This window comes from Ranitomeya imitator, chromosome 1, assembly GCF_032444005.1.
Source record: "Ranitomeya imitator isolate aRanImi1 chromosome 1, aRanImi1.pri, whole genome shotgun sequence".
In the NCBI taxonomy this organism is placed as follows: Eukaryota; Metazoa; Chordata; class Amphibia; order Anura; family Dendrobatidae; genus Ranitomeya; species Ranitomeya imitator.
This window is the reverse complement of record NC_091282.1, coordinates 1,124,595,603-1,124,616,523: the sequence shown is the minus strand read 5'-3', so window position 1 is coordinate 1,124,616,523 and position 20,921 is coordinate 1,124,595,603. Positions and strand designations below refer to the sequence as shown.

The following is a 20,921-nucleotide window of genomic DNA, read 5'->3' as shown; positions in this document are numbered from 1 at the left end:
AGCTCTGCTTCATCCTACATCTAAGAACTATGTCACAACTGCTGCCTCCAGTAACCTAATTGATACATAACTGGAATCTCTTTCTCTACATTATGTTGCTTTCAGATGATGTAGCAAAAACTTGGTGACAGATTCCCTTTAATTATGGAGGTAGAGAGAAGCGGATTGCCCTGTATGCCGATGATATGCTGCTATTTGTAGATAATGAGTATTTCTCTTCCATTTATAATGAAAATCATGGAAAGGTTTGAAGTCTTCTCCTGTGTTCCTGCCAAGGAACAAGTGCTCACAATAAACTCTTGCTACAGAAGTCCTCCATACTTTATTAAATAATCCTCTTAGATTTGATGAGGCTGGTGAATTTATTTTGATAAAAGAAGTCAAGATAGCTGTATAAATCTTTTTGTAAGTTTTCCCACCTGACGTCAGCATGTCCCCCTAATGAGCGGAGTGATGGTGGGTGGGCATGCTCAGGCTCGCTCCTCGCAGCCTATTCTCTGAGTAGTGATACTTTGTTCACTACTTGGCAGGAAAGAAGCCGAACCTCTGCTATAAAACGGGATTACAGCAGAGAAAGCGCGAAGGGACTCTACTGTCAGATGCTGTAGGGGAAACGGGACGGATTCTGTCAGTACAGTGCCCATTTTAGGACATGATCAGATATCAAAGCAAAACATTGGAATAATGTCAGTTTGAGGATAAATACCCTGCCTGGGAATTGACTGACTGTATGTCGTAGCCAACGTCAGCCACATAGATTGGCAACAGCAACCAGAAGGACGTGGAAACAAAACTGTGAATTACTTTACGTGAAGAAAATATATAATCCATAAGGAAAAAGCATAACAGCAGTAGAGTTACATTTAATTGACAAAAGGGTGAAACTGGATAAACCAGCCTCTCCTCACTGGCTTCCTATTGTCCAGAGGCTCCAGTGCAAAACCCTCACAATGACATACAAAGCCATCCACAACCTGTCTCCTCCATACATCTGTGACATGGTCTCCCGGTACTTACCCACATGCAACCTCCTCTCAAGATCTCCTTCTCTACTCCCCTCTCATCTCTTCTTCCCACAACGGCATCCAAGACTTCTCCCGTGCTTCCCCCATACTCTGGAACTCTCTACCCAACACATCAGACTCTCGCCTACCATAGAAACCTTCAAAAGGAACCTGAAGACCCACCTCTTCCGACAAGCTGACAGCCTGCAGTGATCCCCAGTCTGCTGAACCGCTGCACGACCAGCTCTACCCTCTCCTGGTGTATCCTCGCCCATTCCCTGTAGACTGTGAGCCCTCGCGGGCAGGGTCCTCTCTCCTTCTGTACTTGTGTATGCCTTGTCTACAGCTCCTCTCCCTCCTGCCTACAGCTCCTCTCCCTGCTGTCTACACAGAATTGTATCAGGAGCACCTGCCATCCCCTATGTAGAAATAAGAGAAGGAGGAGCTGTAGGCAGAGCTCCTCGCTCCTTTATCCTCCTCCTATCTACATAGAATCTCATCAGTAGCAGCCGCCATCTCCTATCTCAGTAATGGGAAAGTCTTCACCAAATACATATTTTACCCATGAATTGATAATTTTGATAATGAATGATCAATTCTGGCAGAGAAAGAAGATTTCTCTGATAAGATGTATTACAAAGTTGCTTATTTTCATGTGCCACTGATTTATGAAATCAAAATTAAAACAAAAATTACCCTTTAAATATTTGTAAAACATTTTGTAAATGCAATTGATAACTCACAAATATGCCGCCACGTTCCAGAGTCCCAATTGTAACAAATCGAACTGATGATGATGAGCTCACCTGTAAGGCAATGACAGACCTGTAATAGCTGAATGCCATATAATTGTCATGATTTATTTCACATAATGGTGACTTATGCATATTTTATATCATGATATATAATGACTTTACCACTACACCAATCACCATTAACAACATTTTTCCAGTTTTCGATTGTCATGGTTTTATTATATTAATCCTTTTTTAAGCCATAACTTAGGCTATCTTTTGCAATAAGATCGTCAAACTGGTCTGTATTCTTCTTCTGCAGCATAACATGTCCTAATGAGAGGGATATGCTTCTTTGAGGGATCTCAGGTTACCAGTTATGTGCATATGCTAAATACAATGAACTCATACACCGAAATGTAAAGATGACTTGCTGTGCATATGTTAAGTCTTTTGAGTTTTTATAACCACTTCAGGTTTCCTAAGCTGCTAAAAGAAGTGGCAGGTCTATTATACGTGTTGCTTCCATTTGGAAGCCACTTACTAGTGGAGCGCTCTCTAGGGCCGTGGGGTACTCAGTACTGGGTCGGCACAGTTCTTAAAGGGGAAGTCAAGGCAGCCGTGACCCGGTCCGTGGCCCTGGGTGTCCAATTAAAGTGGATGAAGTGTGGTGGAGAATAAAGTCTAATGTAGTAATGTTCGTGACGCCACCTGTGCTACTCAGCCAGGGATGGCCGACGCTGCTTAAAGGGATCCGCTGGGGCTGATGGTGATGCAGCTTATATGGTTTTGCTCCCCGCAGGTGGAGCAGAGGCCCCAGGGCTACCACAGCAGTTTATGAGGGGTTGTAGATTTTGGGGATCAGGAATTAATTGGAGGACCCAAGATTTGCAGTCTCTTTACCTTTTAAGTCCGGGCACAGGTTACAGGTGATCTTTGAAATCCGGGCAGCCTGGAAGCGGTTCAGAATCCCCCTAGCCAGATCAGGTTGGAAGTCTTCCTTTCTGCGCTAAATTCTGGGTTCTTGATGCATTAGCTTTCCTCAAGTCTCTTTCTCAATCTGTCCCTCAGGTGGAACACTACCCGCATGGCAGGCAGCTTGAGCATTTTTCAGGTGTCCCTCTCTCGTGGTGAGTCCGGGCGCTAGTCTGCTGCTGTGCCTTCGGGTATCAGTTGTGTCCAGGAGACTTGCAATCTCCTGCCCTCCAGTTTCAGCTGTTGGGCATACAGCTCCCGCACAACCTCGGACTCCAGTATCCGATTTCCTGAGCTCAATCGCCGCTCCACTCCCAGTTTCTCTCTCACTTGCTTCTTCTCCCTTCACTGTCTCACATAGACTGACATCTAACTCCTCCAAGCCAGAAATTATAGGGAAGCTACCCTGAAACCGTGTTTAGAGCTCCCCCTTCTGGCCTGGAGTCAGGAAAGTGTTTTATGCTCATGTTACCTGCTAAGGGGATTCCTTCTTGCTTCCAGGCATTGCATCACCCTCCCCAGGAGGCAGGCAATACCACTGTGGCAACTGGATTCCTGGGGTGCTACACTAGTTTATTAAAAAAATAAACAAAACCTGATGGCTAAAAGATGTTTCAAAAGACAACCAAAAAGAAGCAAAAAATGTTTCAGGACAAAATGACGACTATGTCTCCTGAAGCGTCTTCCGTCAGAAAAACTGTAGGGTTTCTCAGACATCTAAAAGAAGTCATGTTCACATACCCTGACAGTGTACAGTACATACCCTTCAGATAGTAGTTAAGAACCCCATATACATAGACTATATTTTACCAAACCTGCCGATATCAACAGGTTCCGCTGACAGTCCAATGTGTATGGGTGGCTCTGACTTGATTTTCAGGGGAGATTAGAATCCAACATGTCTGATTTCAGATCCTCTTGTTCTCTAAGTGACAAGTTGCTGTTAGAGATGTACAGTGGGTATGTAAAGTATTCAGACCCCCTTAAATTTTTCACTCTTTGTTTCATTGCAGCCATTTGCTAAATTCAAAAAAAGTTAATTTTTTCACATTAATGTACACTCTGCACCCCATATTAACTGAAAAAAAAGGATATGTAGAAATTTTTACAAATTTATTAAAAAGGAAAACGTGAAATATCACATGGTCATAAGTATTCAAACCCTTTCCTCGGATACACTGTTAGGGCTGGCGGAATGCACCGAGTAAATATTGAGATGATATAGGTGGTTTTGCAGCCTGGGGTCCACCGTGCAGGAGTGGAACCTGCTGCTAGTAAATGGCAGCACTATATGGCGGTACAATGCCTGAATAGACACGGGTTCCGTCACCCGGTCTGTATAGCAGTGAACTCTGTTGCTTCACAGAGACGCCAGGATTAGGATAACGTTGTGCCCTGTTAACCTCACAGAGGATCACAGCTCACTAGCAGAGCAGGTAGCATACAGTGGTCATACAGTCAGCATAAGCACACAAACAACTCTCCGGAGGTGCCGGAATTCTAGTGGCTATACAGCCGACCCTGACACAGACCACAAGGTAGCTAAGCTCATAAACATAAGTAGATACTAGCGCATGGTCGTGCGGCCATGCAAACCTTTTATAGAGAAAGCTCTCTAGGACCTTCCTAGTGGTCCAATAGGAACTGCTTCAGGACCTGAGCATATGACCCCCATCCTCCAATGAGAGGTCATCCCTTGGGCATGCTCAGTAGTGGAAAAGCAGGACTTAGTCCCAGGAGCATCTGCTTGCCGCAGAACAGTGCTGGTTACAGTGGCTGAACCTGGAAGATCAGCAGTAACCAAGCGCACAGTATCTCCCTGAGCCAGACACTGGGACCGACGTCTCCACTGCGGCTGAAGAAGAATGGGAGACTGCAGCGGAAGTGGTTCGAGTTTTTCCCTGTGCAGCGGCAGGAACTCTCGACACCTAACACATTCATATTTCAGTCACATGCTGTCCATTTCCTTGTGATCCTCCTTGAGATGGTCCTACGTCTTCATTGGAGTCCAGCTGTGTTTAATTAAACTGATAGGACTTGATTTGGAAAGGCACACGCCTGTCTATATAAGGCTACTTTCACACTTCCGTCTTTTGACCTCCGTCGCAATCCGCCGTTATGGGCAAAAAACGGATCCTGCAAATTTGCTTGCAGAATGCGTTTTTGCCCATAGGCCGGTTTCACATTAGCATTTCCCTGATCTGCGGCGGGCTGCTGACTTCCTCCGTGAAGTCCCACCCTCGGCAGCACCTCCGCCGCTAGCTGTTATGATAAGGTAATTCAGTACCACAATGGACATAGAGGTCAGAGCACATACAGTGACCTGACAATAACCCAAAAACATAGAACGAGCTCTGAGACGTGGGAACTCTGCTGACCGCAATCCCTAATCCTCTCCAACCACACTAGAGGCAGCCGTGGATTGCGCCTAACGCTCCCTATGCAACTCGGCACAGCCTGAGAAACTAGCTAGCCTGAAGATAGAAAATAAGCCTACCTTGCCTCAGAGAAATACCCCAAAGGAAAAGGCAGCCCCCACATATAATGACTGTGAGTTAAGATGAAAAGACAAACATAGAGAGGAAATAGATTTAGCAAAGTGAGGCCCGACTTTCTGAACAGAGCGAGGATAGGAAAGGTAACTTTGCGGTCAACACAAAACCCTACAAAAACCACGCAAAGGGGGCAAAAAGACCCTCCGTACCGAACTAACGGCACGGAGGTACACCCTCTGCGTCCCAGAGCTTCCAGCAAGCAGAAAAAAACAAATAGACAAGCTGGACAGAAAAAACAGCAAACAAAATAGCAAAGCGGAACTTATCCAGGAGGAAACAGGTCCAATACTGGAACATTGACTGGAGGCCAGGATCAAAGCACTAGGTGGAGTTAAATAGAGCAGCATCTAACGACTTCACCACATCACCTGAGGAAGGAAACTCAGAAGCCGCAGTACCACTTTCCTCCACCAACGGAAGCTCACAGAGAGAATCAGCCGAAGTACTACTTGTGACCACAGGAGGGAGCTCTGCCACAGAATTCACAACAGCTAGCTCCGCCTACTTCTGCATGCGGCCCGCATGCGGCCTGCATACCTATCTTTAACATTAGGTACTCAGGTCGTGCGGCTGTATGCGGATGCTGCCGCATGCGTCATTTTGACGATGCGGCGACCAGCGTAGATGCAACCTGTAGCATTTTTTTTCCGCATCATCAAAATGATGCATGCGGCACCATCCGCATACAGCCGCACGACCTGCGTACCTAATGTTAAAGATAGGTACGCAGGCCGCATGCGGGCCACATGCAGAAGTAGGCGGAGCTAGCGGCAGAGGTGCGGTGGAGGGCGGGGCTTCACGGAGGAGATCCGCAGCCCGCCGCAGATCAGGTAAACGCTAGTGTGAAACTAGCCATACACTTGTATTAGCGACGGATCGCGACGGATGGGCACACGTCGCATCCGTCGTGCGACAGATCCGTTGTGTTTTGGTGGACGCGATGCACAAAAAAACGTTCAATGTAACTTTTTTATGTGACGTGTCAGCCATTTTCGACCACGCATGCGTGGCCGAAACTCCGCTCCCTCCTCCCTGGACTGCAGAATGGGCAGCAGATGCGTTGAAAAACTGCATCCGCTGCCCACGTCTTGCAGTTATTTCACAACGTCCGTCGGTACGACGGCCGACGCATTGCGACGGGCCCGTACGACGGAAGTGTGAAAGTAGCCTAACACCCACAGCTCACAGTGCATGTTAGACCAAATGAGAATCATGAGGTCAAAGGAACTGGCCAAGGAGCTCTGAAACAGAATTGTGGCAGGGTACAGATCTGGCCAAGGTTACAACAGAATTTCTGCAGTACTCAAGGTTCCTAAGAGCACAGTTACCTCCGTAATCCTTAAATGGAAGAAGTTTCGGACCACCAGAAGTCTGCATTAAATAAGTCCTATGCTGTGCCCCTAAATAAATTATTGTCCCTCACTGTGCTCTCTGCACAAAAAATGACCCCACACTGTCTCACTTATTGCACATGATCTCCACACTACTCTATCCTACAAAATATTTCCACCGCACTGTCTTCCCTAGTGAAATATGACAGCCACACCACCCCCTCATAAAAAATACCACAATGTCCTCTTCATTATAAATTATACGCACCACACCTTCCTCATTTATGAACTATGATCTCCACATTGTTCCCACTCCATGTGGCCCCCTCTTCACTGCCCCCTCATGTTGTCCCTACACCATTACTGGCCATAATTCTAAATTCTGAGCCCTCCCAAACTACCCATTCTCCATACCAAACCTCCCTATTCTCCATGTCGAGCTCACATATTCTCCATGCAAAGCCCCTCCATGGTACCCTATTCTACATACCAAGCACCCTACCATGCTACCCCATTTTCCATACCAAGCCTCTCCCATGCTAGCCCATTTTCCATACCAAACCCAAATGCCTCCCCTTCTCCATATCAAGCCCCTATTCTACCCCTATTCTCCATACCAATCTCCACGATGCTATCCCTATTCTCCATACCAAGCCACCCATGCTTTTCCATACTAAGCCCCTTCCATGCTACTTTATTTTCCATATCAATCCCCTCATGCCACCTCTTCTCCCATCTGAGCCCCATGCCACCCCTTCTCCATAAGAAGCCCCTTCCATGCTACCGAACCCCTCTCACACTCCCCATTCTCCATACTGAGCCCCTCCCATGCTATCCCATTCTCCATACCGAGTCCCCCCATATTCTCCATACAGAGCACTCCTATGTTCTCCATACAGAGCCCCCATGTTCTCTATACTGAGTCCCCTTCATGTTCTCTATACCGAGTCCTCTCCTTGTTCTCTATACTGAGTCCTCTCCATGTTCTATGTTCTCCATAGCGAATTCTCACCCTATGTACTCCCCCCGTGTTCTGCATATCGAGTCCTCCCTCCCCATGTTCTCCATACTGAGTCTTCCCCCCATTTTCTCCATTCTGAGTCCCCACTATGTTCTCAATACTGAGTTTCCCCCATGTTCTCCATACTGTCCCCAGAAGTGCTGGCGCACATGGAGGTTCATTTATTTTTTTTTTAAATTGTTTGAAATCTTGAGCTGGGCGTTGCCCCCTGCAACCTGCCACCTTAGACACCGGATCTCCGGTACTTTGTGGCCACACGGCAATAGACATACAATTGTGAAACACATTCGAGTAGCAATTAGCATCAGTAGTCAGCAGAGTTTTAGCAGCATGTATCCAGCCACACTGTTTAGCCATGCTATAAGAGCTTTATCCAAGCTGCACGTATAAAAATTACTGTTGTCCCATTTTTTTAGGATACTTGGTAAGCCTTGCTACGTAACTACTTTGACTTTGTATGGTGCTACCTGCAGTCTGAATAGTCTAAGAAGCTGCCCATATCTCCTGTTTATGGTCATACTGTAGGTGTAGCATTTATTACCCTTTGTAGCATTATAGTACCATTTGAGCCATCCTTCAGAGCTCCGATGAGATATACTGTAACAAGAAATCATCAAGAACCTTTGGCACCACCAGTAAGCAGAAAAAAAATATTCAAACCAAACACAGGCACTCATGCACCCTCAGCGCAGCTGAGCAGTTCAGTGAAACTTCATCCCTACTTTTTTTTCCCTCTTTCTCCACCTCCCTCTTCCTTGCCTACGAACTCTGGCTTTATGGCAGCCAGAGAACAGCAAAGCAAGATTAAAAAACATTGATTTACTGGCTACGGCTTTGAACCTGTGCTTTGTTAAATGTTGCTTTGTGCTGACAGCATTCCTTTAAAGACATGGAAAAATGAATTCTAATAAAATTCCTAAAATAAATATCCCTTGTTTAATTAAGGGAAATGAAAATAAACTTACATCTTGTTTGCCACGTCTTCCTTTGTCACCAAGCTTCTTGTCTGTGCCAAGACAGAAATCAGAGTTAATGTTTCCAACACGTAAAATCCAAGTCACATAATTTAATGTGTGCTTTAAAAAGTTCAGTAACTTATGGGCAAAGGGCAACTACTGAAGATCTAATCGATATAAGCAATCTGCATTGTTTTAGTAACAAATGACTTGAACAAAAAGCCAAAATTTCAAAAGTAAACATGAATAAGGGTACCGTCACACTATAACATTTCGATCGCTACGACGGTACGATTCGTGACGTTCCAGCGATATCGTTACGATATCGCTGTGTCTGACACGCAGCAGCGATCAGGGATCCTGCTGAGAATCGTACGTCGTAGCAGATCGTTTAGAACTTTCTTTCATCGCTGGATCTCCCGCTGTCATCGCTAGATCGGTGTGTGTGACACCGATCTAGCGATCTAGCGATGCGATCCAGCGATGCGTTCGCTTGTAACCAGGGTAAACATCGGGTAACTAAGCGCAGGACCGCGCTTAGTTACCCGATGTTTACCCTGGTTACAAGCGTTAAACTAAAAAAAAACAAACAGCACATACTTACATTCTGGTGTCCGTCAGGTCCCTTGCCGTCTGCTTCCAGCACTGTGACTGCCGGCCGTAAAGTGAAAGCAGAGCACAGCGGCTGTGCTTTCACTGTCACTTTACGGCCGGCAGTCACAGTGCGGGAAGCAGAGACTGCAAGGGACGTGACGGACACCAGATGTAAGTATGTGCTGTTTGGTTTTTTTTTAGTTTTACACTTGTAACCAGGGTAAACATCGGGTAACTAAGCGCGGTCCTGCGCTTAGTTACCCGATGTTTACCCTGGTTACCCAGGGACCTCGGCATCGTTGGTCGCTGGAGAGCTGTCTGTGTGACAGCTCCCCAGCGACCACACTACGATTTACCTACGATCACGGCCAGGTCATATCGCTGGTCGTGATCGTAGGTAAATCGTATAGTGTGACGGTACCCTAAGTCAAATCTGTGAATGTCAAGGGTTCAAAATCACAGGGTATACACCGTGTTCCAAATTATTATGCAAATTGGATTTAAGTGTCATAAAGATTTAATTGTTTTGTTTTTCAAATAAACTCATGGATGGTATTGTTTCTCAGGGCTCAGTGGATCACTGAAATCAATCTTAAACACATGTGATAATTAGTTTTCTAGGTGATTCTAATTAAAGTAAAACTACTTATAAATGATGTTCCACATTATTAAGCAGGCCACAGGTTTCAAGCAGTATGGGAAATAAAAAGGATCTCTCTGCTGCTGAAAAGCGTTAAATAGTGCAATGCCTTGGACAAGGTATGAAAACATTAGATATTTCACCAAAACTTAAGAGTGATCCTCATACTGTGACTAGATTTGTGACTGAAACAGAGCACAGATAGAGTTCATGCAGATAAAGGCATAATGAGGAAGATTTCTGCCAGACAAATTCATTCATTCATTCAGAGCAGCTGCCAAAATACCATTACAAAGCAGCAAACAGATATTTGAAGCTGCTGGTGCCTCTGGAGTCCCTCCAACCTCAAAGTGTTGGATCCTTCAAAGGCTTGCTGTGGTGCATAAACCTAATATTCGGCCACCCCTAAACAGTGTCCACAAGCAGAAACGGTTGCAGTGGGCCCAGACATACATGAAGACTTATTTCCAAACAGTCTTGTTCGCTGGTGAGTGTAGAGCAACCCTGGATGGTCCAGATGGATGGAGTAGTGGAAGGTTGGTGGATGGCCACCATGTCCCAATAAGGCTGCGACGTCAGCAAGGAGGTGGAGGAGTCATGTTTTGGGCCGGAATCATGGGGAAACAGCTGGTAGGACCCTTTAAGATTCCTGAAGGTGTGAAAATGACCTCTGCAAAGTATATAGAGTTTCTGACTGACAACCATGGCATAAGAAGCAGAAACGTGCCTTCAGGAGCAAAATCATCTTCATGCAAACAATGCACCATCTCATGCTGCAAAAAATACCTGAGTCATTGGCTGCTATGGGCATAAAAGGAGATAAACTCATGGTGTGGCCAACATCTTCCCCTAACCTCAACCCTGTAGAGAACCTTTGGAGTATCATCAAGCAAAAGATCTATGAGGGTGGGAGGCCGTTCACATCAAAACAGCAGCTCTGGGAAGCTATTCTGACTTCATGCAAAGAAATACAAGAAGAAACGCTCCAAAAACTCACAAGTTCAATGGATGCAAGAATTGTGAAGGTGATATCAAAGAAGGGAAGGTGATATCAAAGAAGGGTCCTATCTTAACATGTAACTTGGCCTGTTAGGATGTTTTGGAGTTAAATAGCTTTTTTGTTCAGTGAATGTGACCTCCTAATGCTGCAAATTCCACAAATGATATTATCACAAAAACACGGAGCACAAATGTCCAATTCAACATATTTGTGTAAAAATCTTCAAAATGTTTATTAATATATAATCAATAAAAATCACATTATAGTATCAATACGAAATACAAAATACAAAAATATATATCAATATCAATATGTGTGCTGTCAGCACGACCATATAACAGGAGACAATAAGGAGAGAATATGATGGTAGCCAAATAGGGGAAGGAGTGCTACAATTCCTCCTTATGGTAACAACATGAATCCATAATATTGAGTACTCAATGCGGCCACATATATTTATATATATAGTGTTATTCAGATAGTCAACTCCTCTGGCCACCCCCATAAGTACATTTACATAATTGCATACAGGTAATGCTTACCCATCAGTGGTTTGGAAACGCACCCTCTCCTCACTTGGCCCCCCCGGACGCGCGTTTTGCGGGGCTTTTTCAACAGGGTGTAATTGTACAGTGTCTCACTGTGCTTATAAATAGGGTTAAAAGCGGAAGTAGTGCCGGTGAGTATGGCGCATGCGCAGCAGCGTCCCCTGCACGTCGACAGACAGGGCCGTCATAGCTGGGTGTGTATGTGGGCGGAATTCCATCATCAAATGATCAGTGACACACCCCCAGCCACAGCTGACAGTCCCACCTGAAGGCAAGTACAGCAGACGACACCGAGCATGCGCACCACCGGCGCCCATCTTCTCGGAGACCATGGCGGCGGCCATCTTTGCTATGACAAAAGACGTGAAATAAACATAGGACCCAAATTAACCGCATCTATGGGACCTCAGGTAAGTAAAGTGAGTGGAATGTGCATAGTATCTCTCGTAGATACATCAAGGGACTACCATAACCTATCCCTGTGTAATATGTAAGTGAAAACCGGATATGCACACTTGCGGCATCTGTTTTACAAAAATCATGGCAAGAGCCATTATTATCAGTGACCGAAATAATCAAAATACCACAAAAATCCAAGGTATCTCCATGTGTGGAGCTCTAAGTGGATAAAGTGCTCAAATACAATAATAATCAGGTCCATATCAACACAGATAAAAGAACCATGATACATACATATCAATTCATAGAACAAATATAATACAAACGTACTTGATACAAAACATTATAAAGTGACTAGTGCAGTGAACAGATATTATATACATTCACTAGATGCATTTCAGCAGATCATCTTATTTCTGTTACGGGTTCCGCCCACATACACACCCAGCTATGACGGCCCTGTCTGTCGACGTGCAGGGGACGCTGCTGCGCATGCGCCATACTCACTGGCGCTACTTCCGCTTTTAACCCTATTTATAAGCACAGTGAGACGCTGTACAATTACACCCTGTTGAAAAAGCCACGCGAAACACGCGTCCGGGGGGGCCAAGTGAGGAGGGGGTGCGTTCCCAAACCACTGATGGGTAAGCATGACCTGTATGCAATTATGTAAATGTACTTATGGGGGTGGCCGGAGGAGTTGACTATCTGAATAACACTATATATATAAATATATGTGGCCGCATTGAGTACTCAATATTATGGATTCATGTTGTTACCATAAGGAGGAATTGTAGCACTCCTTCCCCTATTTGGCTACCATCATATTCTCTCCTTATTGTCTCCTGTTATATGGTCGTGCTGACAGCACACATATTGATATTGATATATATTTTTGTATTTTGTATTTCGTATTGATACTATAATGTGATTTTTATTGATTATATATTAATAAACATTTTGAAGATTTTTACACAAATATGTTGAATTGGACATTTGTGCTCCGTGTTTTTGTGGTAATATTATTGTGGAGTGGTCCTGGAGGTTGGGCACCAGTGGGGTGCTTAGAGAGAGCTGGTACTATCGGCTCACAATTACAATACAGATTTATGCTTCAAGGTTATAGTATTAAAAATTCCACAAATGAGCATTTTCGGTTCTTTAAAACATATCAAATGTTTAAAAATTCTACTGTGTTTAATAATTTGGAACAGTGCATTTTGAGTTTTTATTCATTTTGCAGATTATACTGTTATCATTGGGAGGTTTCTTCAATAAAATTCGATGTATACTCTAACGGGTGATGACTTTTATTTGACTGACTGTCATTTGCACGGACCATTTAGGAAAATCTGAGAAAAATATCATTTGCATAATAATTTGGAACATGGTGTAATTAAAATTAATAAATAAGTAGCAGCATAACTAGGTAACAGTAGCAACCAAATGATGCTTAGAATTGTATTTATTAGATCTCCTGAACAAAGGAGAAGCTATGTGTAAGATGTCACCAAGAAAAAGTCACCAATGTGTTTCTTTTCCTTACTGCACTTTCATGCCTAAGCAAGGTGCAGCTGATGATAATGTCTCTACTTTTCTTGTGAAGAAATTTGGGATGTTGGTCAATTTTTCAACATCTACATATTCTGATAAAGGTTGAGAAGAAGTAAATGTGGTCAGCAGAAATCCAAACTGGTGCGATTTCTAGCCACTTGCATTTCATCATGATACAGCAATCATCATCGGTTTGATATGTTGTCACCATGTGGCCCCTGCCAATTGGTTATTCTGCACCATATTAATTTAAAGAATTGATTTCCCTTTGCAAACACAAACACAAAGGTCAGTCAACCTCTCAGTTTGTTTTTGGAGCATGGTAGTAACCCAGGGTATGTAGAGAAAAAGTCGAACAACATGTAGGTTCACACGAGCATTTAAAATATCATGAGCGTTTCATCCCAAAAATTTGAACAATTTTTTTCTCACTTGTTATCTGTATGCAATCTGCTTTTTTTTTACAGTAGTTAATAATGATTTAAAATACCATTTCTTGTTCCCTGTGTTAAGAATTACATTGTATCTATAAAAGAATGGATGCTATACTTTGGCTCCATATGGCATCCGTTATTTTTGCACACCAATAGATTGGATTGGTAAGTCTCATCTGACACACTAACGATTCCATCCCTCAGTGTGTCTTAGGATGCAGTGATTGACAGCTTAGTCATGCAGTCTACTGCAAGGGTCAGCCGAGCTGTCTGTACAGTGGTTGACAGCTCAGTCATCCAGTCTGGTGCAGAGGCATGTTGAGCTGTCTTTGTTTTGATAGACAGCTTGGCCATCCAATCTGAGACTTGGTGGTGCTGAAGTCTTGCCAGATTCTCCATATTCCCTTGATTCCTCAGGCATTTATCTGTGCTGGCAGTTCCAGATAGCTGGCAGCCGTATCTTCAGCTCTGTGTGATTGTTTTCCCAGTGCCTAGTGCGTTGAACCTCGTTCTGACCATCCATTTGCCTAGTTCTTTTTCTCTCATCCACTATCCGCCTGGTATTTTGACCTTGGACTGTAACCTAAATGCACCTTTGTCTCTTCCCTTTGTTTATGATGTACCCTCCTGGCTATTGACCTTAGATTCTTGACTATCCTGATTCATGGTTTGTCCGTGTGAAGTGTCTCATCATCACACACACAAACATGGCAGAAACTAGTGCACGCTGCTGTTTTTTATTCTCCTCTCATATTCTGTCATTGAAAATAATAGTCATTTAAACAGCCCATTTGAATAACATTGGTCCTGGTGGTGTTTGCTGTCCGTTTTTTCATGGACAGCACTCAACCCAAACATATGCTCGTGTGAAAATGGGAGTTGTAGTCTGAGCCAGTGAATAATAATCCAAAGAGTCAAGTTATTTATAATGAAATGCAGTAGCTGGGTAGTGACATGGTGACTGTAAATTGATTGATCTGAGATATACTGCAGTAACAGCACCTTAACCCCTTCACTACCCAGGCGATTTTCCATTTTTGTTTTTTCCTCCCCATAACTTTTTCTATTTTTTTCCATCCCCATAGTCGCATGAGGACTTTTTTGTGGGATGAGTTATACTTTTGAAAAGCTTTCTTAATTTTATCATGTGCTGCACTGGAAAGCAAGGAAAAATTCCACATGCGTTAAAATTGCAAAAAAAAAAGTACAATTCCATAATTGTTTGTTGGTTTTTTTTATTTACTATATTCATTATATGGTTAAACTGACCAGTCAATATGATTCTCGAGGTCAGTATGAGTACACAGATACCAAAGTATACCTTTTTTTATTTAAAAATAGAAACAAAAACCACTGATACATCCTAAACATCCATATAAGCAGGCACTACCGATCTAAAAAAAACAGCATAAAGTGTATAAGGACGCTCCCATACACTATATCCTATAGAAAGCAACGGAGTTATTGTCCAGGAGAATATTTTAAAACCAAAAACATTTTATTTAAGTAATTAGACATGAGAAAAATTAGCAAAGCAGTATAAATATACAAATAGATCAATCAGTTAGAAAGGCTCAGGTGTGAAGACCAAACCACATCCCAATATGTGGGCAGAACCAAGGGAGTGCTACTCTACCTAGATTATATTAAAGGGAACCTGTCACCTGAATTTGGCGGGGCTGGTTTTGGGTCATATGGGTGGAGTTTTCGGGTGTTTGATTCACCCTTTCCTTACCCGCTGGCTGCATGCTGGCCGCAATATTGGATTGAAGTTCATTCTCTGTCCTCCATAGTACACGCCTGCGCAAGGCAATCTTTCCTTGCGCAGGCGTGTACTATGGAGGACAGAGAATGAACTTCAATCCAATATTTCGGCCAGCATGCAGCCAGCGGGTAAGGAAAGGGTGAATCAAACACCCAAAAACTCCGCCCATATGACCCAAAACCGGTCCCGCCAAATTCAGGTGACAGGTTCCCTTTAACATATATAAGGTGCACATCAGATACACCACTGCAGCTAGCATAAATGTAAAGTGAACTGGTACCTCAAATGGTATTAATTACACAAGTGTTCCAAACCCAACAAGGAGGAGTACCAAATAAGGGTCTCACTAAAAGCTGCACAGCAGAAGCACTGACACAAAGCACCAAAAAAAGTATAACCTAAATAAATATATTAGGAGAGCAGCTTACCCATGGATATATCTGCGGGATTGGAGGTCTAGTGCAGCAACCTTTTTTTATTTAAGTAGTGAAAACAAAATTCGGAAATCAGTAAGAACATTATTATTTTAGCTTTTGCAGCCGTTTTCCGATACCTGTAACATTTTCATTTTTCAAGATATGAGAATGTGTGAGAGTTTATTTTTTGCGCCCTAAGATAATTTTTTTTACTGATACCATTTTATGGTAGATACGACATTTTGATCACTTATTTTATTTTATTGTAATATTGCAATGTTGCAGTGGCCAAAAAATGTAATTCTGGCATTTTGATTTTACTTTTCTTTACATTATGTACTGTAGATCTTGACACATCAGACTTTTCGAAATCAGCAATGCCAAAAACATGTATTTTTAATTTTCTTATTTTATTTTTAATGGGGCAAAAGTAGAGTGCGTTGAACTTTTTTATCTATTTTTTTTCATACTTTTTAAAACTTTTTTGTTATTTTTTACTGTAGTTAATAGTCTCCTATGGAGATTTGAAGCTGCTATCTTCTTGTGGTATACATAGCATTACAAGATATAGTGAAAATCACGATCTCTTACAAATCCAAGATAAAATACTAGGGAGAAATTAGCGCAAATAGGGTCTTATCTGACATACAATTATAGATCATAATCAGATTCTACAAACCTGATTTATTATTTAAAAATCATTTTAAAATCATTTGTACACCTGCTGTGGTTCCACAGGCTACAAAACTGACAAGTATGAAGATAGGAATAATTTGTGAATGTCTCTCGAGCGGTATGGAAGACATCAAATCTCAGCGATTTATTCAAACGTGGTTTTTCTTCTATTCAACGCTTTTCAAAGTGTCAAGCACTTCTTCCTCAGGAAATGAGCACATATCTTTGAGACATCTACAAATTATTCGATCTCTTATGAATTTCAGCCACAGATTCATAATGAAAAGCAAATAGTGGATTTTCAGTATTGCGATTTGCTGCAAATGTATCTGACGAGAATCACATTTTTGGGGAAAATTTGTCAAACCCGGCAAATTCAAATTTCAAAAGATCCTTTTATTTCTCATAAACATGCATTCCCAGCCAAGTGGATATGATGATATGTTTGTGAGCTGGTCAGGAGAAATACTTGTTTGCTGTTAATTATAGTCTATGGTCAACAACTAAACTAAAATAGAGTATTTACATCTTGGCAATTGTTAATTGATTATTATATTTTTTTGGTACCAATGAGTACCAGGATTTCTTCAAACCATTTTTTGCTGATATATTGCTAAAGAATGAATATAAATAAAGGTAAAATAATAGTCAATCTAATTAACTAGTTTCTCCTCTATGTAGCTCTGCCTTCTAATGATTAACATAAGGTGAACCCACAAAACAAAGTGCAAGGATTTATAACTAATTTATGAAAAGTGTAATTTTTCTATGTTCACTACAATTAGAATGTCCTTTTTAAATTATTAATTTTCCAGATAAGTTGTGAAAAATAAATCACTGAGGCTCATTGTTGAAATTATTGCTGGCGGTAGGGACTGGGAGGCTTAAACAAGTAGGGTCTAATTCATCAAGCAATTTTCACTAGAATTGTGCCATACAACTACTTTAAATGTTGAAAAATTGTTGCGCAAATGAAATTTGAAAAAAAAACTGTTGAAACTTTAGATTTTTTTTTTAAAAATGCGAGACATAGCCAAGTGCACTTGACAAATTCTTCAGAATTTAAGCCACAAAGCAGAGTAATTACAACAGAAATGTATAAAAATCAGTTTTGATGAATCATGGGTCTTCATTTTTTAGGTCTGTATCAGTTTTATCCCTGCAAACTAAAGTGTAACTACTTAGATTGGAAAATATTGATCAAACTAATTAGATTTTCCTGTGTGTTCCGAGCTGCGGGGCCCCACTAGTAAACCTGTCAGAAGGGCTCATTTCCGTGTCAGCCACTTACTACTGTGTAATGTAGATACATCTTCATGATACATCTTCATAATACATGCTATGCAATTATCTATGTTTTCCTTACTGTAGTATCACTACTTTGATCAATTGGCTCAAAGAAGACAGCACAAGTCAAAGGGCCCAGTCAAAACCATGCTTACACAAAACTAGATCAAGAACAGATGGTACGTTTGTTGTGTTTTGTGCCTTTTTTTGGTTGCGATCAATTCATTATTCTATTTGTTCCTTTTTTAAACCTATTGTCTAACTGTTTGGGTTTTTGTGTTCCGCTTTGAGAGCGAGTCTACCAATTCCAGATATTTTAGCCTGATTCATTGACTGAAACTTTTTAAAAAGTTTTGAAATTTGGCGCAACTTCTCTTCAGTCCCACTTACCGTAGTTTTTTTTAGTACATCCAAAAATGTACTCAACTTTTTTTTACTTTTGTGCACCAACATGTGACTTTTGCAGCCAAAAAACAATTCAAGACAGGAAAAAAAAGCTAATTTTAGGCTCTGATCCAAATTCATAAATTTTGTGTGCCATCTTGATGAATTTGGCACCAAAATCAGCAATTAATATCACAAGACAAAAAAGTGATTTAAAAAACATAAATAATGAATAGGAGCCATAGACTTTCTAGTTACAAATTAGACATATGTTATAAAAGCCTTCAAATTAAAAATAGTAACATTAGTTAACTATGACTATCATTATTTCAAAGTTTATTAACAAGGTGATGAGCTGGAAAATTGCCAGCTATATTTAAAGGGGTGTTCTGAAGTTTAAAAGTTATCCCTTTTTCACAGAATAGGAGATAATTTTCTGATTGCTTGGGGTACACCGAGAGTCTGACCACTGTGACCCCACCCGAACTACAGAAATTGAGGTCGATCATGCGCAATACTACTCCATTTATTCTAATGGGAGTGCCAAAGGTCAGCTGAGCGTAGTGCTCGGCAATCTGCGATGCCCCAGGTAAAAACAACGCTAGCAGTAGTGATCATGACCACCCCACCATTCAGCGGGGACACTCTCTAGATCAGTAGGGGGCACTGCAGTTGGACCCCCTTAAGCTAAAAGACTACCTTGAAAAAACATGAGATAGTCCATTCTGTAAACTAGAAAGAGTGTTGCAGTCTGCAAAAGTTATCAACTAACTGTAGTTAATTGTTAAATAGTAAACCTATACAAAGGGCAATAAGCGTAAGTGCTCCGCCATATTAAATATAGTGGACAACCGAAAAGATAATAGACACCAGAGCTAAAATATAACAACTTTATTGAAAAATTATTCTAAAATGATACACAGATATTAAAAACACAAATAAAAAGATGCAATAGACAAAAGGGAGGTAAACCTAGTGCCACACACGGTTACAACTATCAATAGGGGAGCAAATCAGCAGTAATACGTCAGAAACCGTACATACAAATGTATATATATTAATACCCAGAAGTGTAGCAACTACAAACTACAGGCCCAAGATCAGATTTCACTATAAAATAGTAAATGGTAAAAGAAGTGGGCAACTACACCAGGAAAAAAGCTCCAAGAAGATAAATATACACAGACAGCAGGGTGGTATAGGTAGTGTAAACTGAGTATTTAAATACTAGTATCGAGTAGTGTCTCACCCTATACTGGCACATCCAAATAGATACACTAAGAAAGTTATACTGGGAAGTCCCATATATAAAGAAAGAGAGAGGACTGTGCCACAAGAGCAAATGCCAGCCAAATAGCTAAAGGGGAGACAAGATTACAGGAATCCGATAAGATGCAAACCATATACCAACCTGCTGCTGCTGCTGCCGTGCGTGGATAGGAGGCCCCGACGCGCGTTTCGCAAATATGGCTTCTTCGGGGGCCCCTTTAGCTATTTGGCAGGCATTTGCTCTTGTGGCACAGTCCTCTCTCTTTCTTTATATATGGGACTTCCCAGTATAATTTTCTTAGTGTATCTATTTGAATGTGCCAGTATAGGGTGAGACACTACTCGATACTAGTATTTAAATACTCAGTTTACACTACCTATACCACCCTGCTGTCTGTGTATATTTATCTTCTTGGAGCTTTTTTCCTGGTGTAGTTGCCCACTTCTTTTACCATTTACTATTTTATAGTGAAATCTGATCTCGGGCCTGTAGTTTGTAGTTGCTACACTTCTGGGTATTAATATATATACATTTGTATGTACGGTTTCTGACGTATTACTGCTGATTTGCTCCCTTATTGATAGTTGTAACCGTGTGTGGCACTAGGTTTACCTCCCTTTTGTCTATTGCATCTTTTTATTTGTGTTTTTAATATCTGTGTATCATTTTAGAATAATTTTTCAATAAAGTTGTTATATTTTAGCTCTCGTATCCATTATCTTTTCGGTTGTCCTCTAATTGTTAAATAGGTATCGGTTCCACCACTAGGCCCCCACAGATTTGGACTGTGAGATCTCCCCTGACTGCAAGATTATGGCCAGTTCTGTGCCAATGGACAAAAACCAACAAGAAGATTAGAAAGGTCAAATAGGAATGTTTATGCACTTGTAAAGGGGTGAGAAGAAGACGCAATGTGTCACTACCCAATTTTGGATTTGTGACAGCTTTGGCACTGCTTTGATTTAAACGTTGTTTTTTGCTTTCATGTCAGCAAGGGTTAATGTCAGTTTTCCTTGCTGCAATCTGCTGAGTTGCTAGGTCAGCTGATGTGGATGGTGACTACTCCCACCATCATTTAAATAGTCACATGATGCATCAGCTGACTGTTGGTAATAGAGTTTTATATGTATGCCAGCCTTGGAGTTGCAGCTCTCTTGTGTCAGCACTGTATCTGCTACTTCTGCGGAGTTCGGGGTCCTGTTTCCATGTCCACTGCAGTGTGGAGCTTGGCAGCAGTGCCTGGAGCTAAGTGACTTGTTTATTTACCTTGTTTGTCTCATGCTTGTCCCTATCCCGTGTGTTTTTACCATCTGCAGTGGTGAGGCTAGCGTCCTTGCCGGCCAAAGCACTAGCCAGAGTTTAGTGAGGTGATATCTATG

General features: G+C 41.9%; 1 protein-coding gene across 1 annotated transcript in view; it reads right to left on the bottom strand.

Moving 5' to 3' along the window:
• The window catches only part of LOC138658304 (uncharacterized), a 238,014-nt gene that overhangs the window by 50,171 nt on the left and 166,922 nt on the right, over positions 1-20,921 (bottom strand). Inside the window, exons 14-15 of the mRNA XM_069745780.1 lie at positions 8,586-8,626; positions 1,748-1,810 (exon numbers count right to left, since the gene is read on the bottom strand). Coding sequence (XP_069601881.1) covers positions 1,748-1,810; positions 8,586-8,626 — 104 coding nt within the window. The remainder of the gene's footprint in view (positions 1-1,747; positions 1,811-8,585; positions 8,627-20,921) is intronic.